This window comes from Hyperolius riggenbachi, chromosome 1, assembly GCF_040937935.1.
Source record: "Hyperolius riggenbachi isolate aHypRig1 chromosome 1, aHypRig1.pri, whole genome shotgun sequence".
In the NCBI taxonomy this organism is placed as follows: Eukaryota; Metazoa; Chordata; class Amphibia; order Anura; family Hyperoliidae; genus Hyperolius; species Hyperolius riggenbachi.
In genome coordinates, this window is record NC_090646.1 from 579,721,475 (window position 1) to 579,728,203 (window position 6,729).

At 41.3% G+C, this 6,729-nt stretch overlaps 1 protein-coding gene across 2 annotated transcripts in view; it reads left to right on the plus strand.

The window, feature by feature from the left end:
- LOC137527564 (occludin-like) overlaps positions 1 to 6,729 on the plus strand; it is a 70,588-nt gene that overhangs the window by 40,166 nt on the left and 23,693 nt on the right. For both annotated transcript variants that reach the window (XM_068248135.1, XM_068248142.1), the window contains exon 5: positions 3,384 to 3,514. In XM_068248135.1, the coding sequence (XP_068104236.1) occupies positions 3,384 to 3,514 (131 nt within the window). The remainder of the gene's footprint in view (positions 1 to 3,383; positions 3,515 to 6,729) is intronic.

Genomic DNA, 6,729 nt, shown 5'->3' on the forward strand with positions numbered 1-6,729 from the left:
TCTGCACACCTCTGCAGATAGAGCGAGAGAAGCAGGGGCACGTCGGGCAGCCAGCGAGCCGCCCCTCACGCATATAGTGGTGCATTGGCCATGTTGAGCGCCCTCACAGTGCTACACCAGGGGGCATAAGCCCCACCCTTACCCCCCCATGGCTACGCCTCTGAATTAATTGTGAATTGAAGTGCATTTAAGTATTTGATTAACATTGAAACACTGAATCACAATGTTTTGATCATAACGTCAATCATAATAATCATAATTATGATGGTAATTGTGATCAAAACCAAAATTGTACAATGTATGGCCAGTTCTGTTAGACCTGTAACAAGTGTGTGATGACTGGACTATTACATTCAGGGCTGTGGAGTCGGAGTCGTGGAGTCGGAGTCGGGCAATTTTGGGTGCCTGGAGTCTGTCGGGAAAAAATGCACCGACTCCGACTCCTAATGAATTTGTAACTGTAATTAAAATAGAAAATATGATAAAATGTTCTATTTCTCAGATAATAGTCATTAAAAATAATGTATATATACAGTATTTATACAGTAATAGCTGTGCTTAGTCCACAAAAATGAAATAAACCAATCAAAATTAGTTACTTGTGCTGCTTTAATAAAGCAGTCCCCGTATTTTTAAGATCAGATATACATATCTGATTGTGACTGTATATATGATGTGTACACAGGAATCTCTTATATATACTAAATAACATCTATGCTGTAAGAATAAAGCCTGATGTGTAGCTGTGTCACTAATAGAGATGGTCAACGAGATGTAAATAATTCTGCACTGATGCTGATTTATGCAAATGTATGCACTCCCTTTGCTGATGAAATCAAATAATTTGATATGTTAAAATTTGGTTTGGTGACTACAAATTAAAGGGTAACTGAGACGGATGAAAAGTAAAGTTTTATACATACCTGGGGCTTCCTCCAGCCCCCTTCAGGCTAATCAGTCTCTCGCTGTCCTCCACCACCCGGATCTTCTGCTATGAGTCCTGGTAATTCAGCCAGTCAGCGCTGTCCGGCCGCATGCCGCTCCCACAGCCAGGAACATTCTGCACCTGCGCAATAGTGCTGCACAGGTGTAGTATGCTCCTGGCGGCGGAGTGTGTGCATGCGCACTACGCCTGACTGGTTCAAGTACCTGGACTCATAGCAGAAGATCCAGGTGGTGGAGGAGGACAACGAGGGACTGATTATCCTGAAGGGGGCTGGAGGAAGCCCCAGGTATGTATAAAACTTTAATTTCATCTGTCTCAGGTTTACTTTGTTACACAGTAGTACTATACTCTACATATGCACTCCCCACAGAGCTGCAGGGAATCCACTGAGAATGCTGTGCACATTGAACACAGAGGTGTTGTCTGTTTACAATCTCCTCATTCCCCTGCAGAGTACCTGCACATCATTCTTACATGTACCCACACTTACATTGCCTAGGGCCTGATAGATGTTCTTTGTTCCGGTTTGTACCTTTTACAAGTACTCTTACCAAGGACTAGTTTTAGTCTAAAGGGAATAAATATTGTAGTCTACATATCCTTCTCACTTCAGTTGTCTTGTAAAATTCCTAAGCGTCGGCAGTTAAGAGACGAATTTCATGTTACATACTTTTAATCAACAAAATTGTAATATGCAAATTAGAGGAGTCTGAGTCGTGGAGTCGGAGTCGGTGGAATCCTAAACTGAGGAGTCGGAGTCGGTGGATTTTTGGACCGACTCCACAGTTTGATTACATTGCTACCCTAGTCCTATTATCCGGTTCATTCCCCTGTAGCTTCCTTATGAGATCTCTCACAGTGCTTCACCAGCCTATACTTTGCTACAGTTTCTCTTATCTTTCTGTAACCATAACAAAAAGAAACAAGGGAAACGTGTTTTTCTTCTTTCTGTTTGGATTTAAATCAGTGGAATGCTTCCTGTGTTCTAACGGCAAAACCGGTGCATTTCCGGCTGTGGGGGTAAATACAATTTTTGATGGCTTTGAAATGCTACTAGTCTTATTGCATTTTACTACCACAGCTGAACTTTGGGACTTACTACTGTGTGAGAGTAGGATTAATGACAGTAAGATTTAACAATGGTTTACTATGGAAAAATTAACACTGTAAATAATATCAGTAAACATACCGATATTCTATCGGCACTGTTCCTGCACCTGATCTTGGGTTTTTTTTGGGGGGGGTTTGTGTTTTTTCCCTTGATGCCCATATTTCATATATGCACCTGGAGTATTAAAGCAGTCCTAGTTCAGTTATGGATAGGCCACTTTATTTTCAGTGATTTTTCTGGAATATCACTATAAATAGTGTACAGCTGATATTTTTACCCTTGTTCAAGAAAGGGAAACCATCTGAACCAGGAAATAATAGACCTGTAAGCTAACATCAGTTGTGTATAAAGAGTTTGAAGGTATCCTAGAGATCCAGATATTATTATAATTTTTATAGCTCAGAATAATCTCATTTCAGCAGCCTTTGCTCACAATTCAGCAGCCCTTGTGTACTATGAAGTACTGCAGAATTATCACCCATAGGCAGGATAGTGGTAATATTATCACAGGATCTTGACAGCGTGGCCAAATGGGCAGACAGATGGCTAATGAAATTTAATGTGGATAGATGTATGGCATCTTGGACACGCTAACAGTAGGGCACCATATAACAGTGGCATACAGCTGGGAACAACTGACTTGGAGAAGGAATTCTGGGATGCTTAAAATTGGAAATCACGAGTTGCTAGTATACTGCTCCCTCTGTATGAGTCACTTGTGAGGATTATGGGACACAGTTTTGCCACACTTTAGCAAGGATAGTGACATTCAGGCACTAGTACAAAGATGAGCAACTAGAATTATTCAGAGGGATGGAAGGTTTGACTTGCCAAGACAGACTGGACAATCCGGGCTTACTTGCTACAAAAGGTTGCAACATGAGCTTTTTGGCCCTCCAACAAGAGGATATATGTATGGCCATGTGTTCTTTACAGTAAGAGTGGTTAAAATGTGGAATATCCTACCGCAGGAAGTAGTTATGGCAAATTCTGTACCTGCATTTAAAGTGTGCTTAGAGGCTTTGCAGACAATGAAGCACATCCACAGCTATATTTATTAGGTAGTTCCTGGAAGTGTTGATCCAGGGATATTAGGTGACTCCTTTCTGGAGTTAGAAAGGGTTTTTTTTCTCCTGTAGGGCTATTTGGCTCCAAGCCTTGTAAGAGTTTTTTTGCTTCCTCTACATCAACAGGGATATGTGAGGGAGCAGTATGTATACTTGATGAACAGATGTCAGTTTGTGGTGGTTTTTTTTTTTTTTTTTTTTTTTTTTTTCTCTCCAACTGAACAAGCTTTGTAATTAACTATATATTTTACCAATACAGGTGAAAAGCGTGAATCCTCAAGTGGTCCCTGCAATTTCTGAATACAATGAGAAGGCCAATGGATCTATAATGGAACATAGAAGTGTAAATGGTTTACAAGCTTATTCTGACCACCATATGGGATCACACATGTGAGTATAGTCTCTACAGAAGAAATCCACATTTATAGCAAAAATACATAAATGTTATATGGTCCTATTCATGCCCAATAATTGGGGTCACTCATTTGGGAACAGATTGTTGGGCCCAAAACTTTCCCTTTCATATCTAGCTTGAGTTCAAGCTTCTCCCTCTGCTCCAATAGACTTGCCACATCATTCTAAAAGTTCATGAAATGGTCATTGTGCTTAAGCTTCATACACACTAGACTGTTCTTGGCTAAAGCTCTGCAGAGATTTCTTGTCTTGGTCAGGAGACGATTTCACTGGCTCCTGACCTTGTGATTACTGTGAGCCAATCACAGTGTACTAAAAGGAAAGCATGGCTCTGGTCCCTAAAGGGGCACTACGGCGAAAAATTTTAAACTATGTGCAAACATAGACAAACAGTGTTTTTTTTCCAGAGTAAAATGAGCCATAAATTACTTTTCTCCTATGTTGCGGTCACTTACAGTAGGTAGTATAAATCTGACAGAAGTGACAGGTTTTGGACTAGTCCATCTCTTCATAGGGGATTCTCAGCAAGGCTTTTATTCTTTATAAAGATATTTCCTAAGAAAGGATTTAAACAATGATGCTGGCCAGCTTCCCTGCTCGCTACAGTTTTTTGGCCGTTGGGACGGAGCAACTGCTATTCACTAAGTGCTTTTGAAAATAAATAAATCCCTTAGAATCCCCTATGAAGAGATGGACTAGTCCAAAACCTGTCACTTCTGTCAGATTTCTACTACCTACTGTAAGTGACAGTAACAAAGGAGAAAAGTAATTTATGGCTCATTTTACTCAAGAAAAAAACAAACTACTTATTTTTTATATGTTTGCACATATTTTAAATTTTAAACATTTAAACATTTTTGATGTAGTGCACCTTTTAAATGTCAACTGAAGCAAGAAGGGGCTACCATACATATTTTCTTTTAAGAAATACCAGTTGCCTGGCAGTCTTGCTAATCCTCTACCTCTAATATTTTTAGCTGTAGACCCTGAACACAGATCAGGTGTTGTTCAGACACTACTGCAGCCAAATAGATCAGCAGAGCTGCCAGACAACTGGTATTATTTAAAAGGAAATAAACATGGCACCCTCCATATCCCTCTCACTACAGTTGTCCTTTTAGTGGAAGAGGTTAATGGAGAATAATGGCATGGGACATAAACTTTTTTTTTTTTTCCATTTCGGTCGTGAATTATATATTTTTTTAACTCTTTGTGGCAATGGATAGTACCTCCACCCTTACTACCTCCTTGCTGAAATTACAATTTAACCACACTTCTGTATAAGTGCACTAAGTGGCAAAGGTCAGAAGAGCTTCAACCTAAAACGTGGAGGTCCTAATATAAATGTATTAGCTTTTCCAATATCTGAATGCCTGGCATGAGTTTCTTATTTATTCTTTATGGATGGGTTGGGTGTGTTGTATTTTCTTCTGTCAATCTATAAATTCAGTTGTATTGCTTGAAGAGTCTTCTTGAAGCTCCAGATTATATTGGGCAGTCAAGCAGGAAGTTTTCAGCAGTCTTGTAGCTGTTCCTGTAGTCGGTTTGGTAGTACAAACACACAAAGGAATGTAATATGATTATGTATTTGTGAGAATGTTTCGATGCAGAATTGTCAAAACGTGGGAATAACGATGGCCAGCTTTGCTTGTTGACGTCAGCAAGTAAAATAAATGCTTTACACTGTGTTTTAACTTGAATTTTAGTGAATTCCCTTGAACATGAAGTGACTTGTAGAGTATTGATATCTGGTATGCAGCACATCTGCTTGTTACCGCTTCTGCTGCAGGATGAGACAAAACAAGCCATTGTCGTGCATGCTGTAGCATTTTAGATTGCAGTTGGTTATAAAAGTAATTCTGGTAAAGGAATCTGGTATTCAGAAAAGGATTAAGGTAAAAGAGCAATATAGCAGCAGTTTTTGCCCACCGCTGATAATCATCTGTCAGGCCAATAGACTTTCTCCAGGCCCTAGGCAACGAACGCGCTGAATCCAGCGCTGGAGACTTGGGCGCAGCCGGCGCCACCATAGGCTGTAATAGGAACTACGGCTATAGCAGGCACAGGGAGTAACTTCAGCGCCGTCAGAAGACAGAGCTGTAGTTGCTTTTAAAACAATAATTCGGCTTCCAGCAATTGCTTCATTCCCCCACTATATCCATGGCGGCCTGGAGTAATTAACACGGCCGGGACTTGTGCGGCAGCAGGATCAGCCATATGCCGGCTGTGTCCTGCGCCCAAGTCTCCGGCGCCGTTCTCTCTCGTACGCCTAGGCAATGGCCTAGGTTTAACTTGTGGATGATCTGGCTCTGCTGGTATTTCATTGGTGCACATCAAGCTGCTATTTGTGCAGCAAAGAATCGGGTTTTCCATTATTTGCAACTCATGAATCCTCCATCAGTCCTGAAAATGTCTGATTTGTAGCCAAATCTGCTAGACAAATGCATATACCTAAGGAGTAGTTTTTGGTGTGTTTTTTAATATGGCTCAGTGCTTTTTCTAAAGGATATTTATGCACCAAACTGCATAACTAGAGTTTTTGTTGCATGCTGCTCCTGTTTTGTTTCAAGAAGAAAACTGCTTAACCCTTAGCCGACTGCTCCACGCCGATTGGCGTGAACGGCCTTCTATGGGGCTAGAAGGAGATCGCGCTTGCATCCCGGCTTGGAAGGCGGAGCTCTGCTTCACCTTCAGTCTCCCAACGGCGATCGCCTATCGCAGACTGTTAGACTGCGAAACCGCCGTCTAATTACCGCGTACAGCGCTGCGATCTAAGGTAGCGCTGTCCCCTCTGTTGCTGAGGAAGTGATCCACTGTCATAGGCTGAAGTTTGACAGCCGAACACGCTGATTGGCTGGCGGGGGGAGGGAGGGGGAGTTATAAAATTATTATATATTAATTACTATACAATTATTGTAAAACAATAGGGAAAATATTAAAATGACCACCAAAAAAACACCTTGGGTGCGATCGGACCCCACCAACAGAGAGCTCTGTTGGTGGGGAGAAAAGGTGGGAGGAATCACTTGTGTACTGAGTTGTGCGGCCCTGCAGCGAGCCCTTAAAGCTGCAGTGGCCAATTTCAAGAAAAATGGCCAATTTCAAGAAAAATGGCCTGGTCACTAAGGGGGTTTAACACAGCGGTCCTCAAGTGGTTAAAGGACATCCAATGTGAAAATAAACTGAGTTAA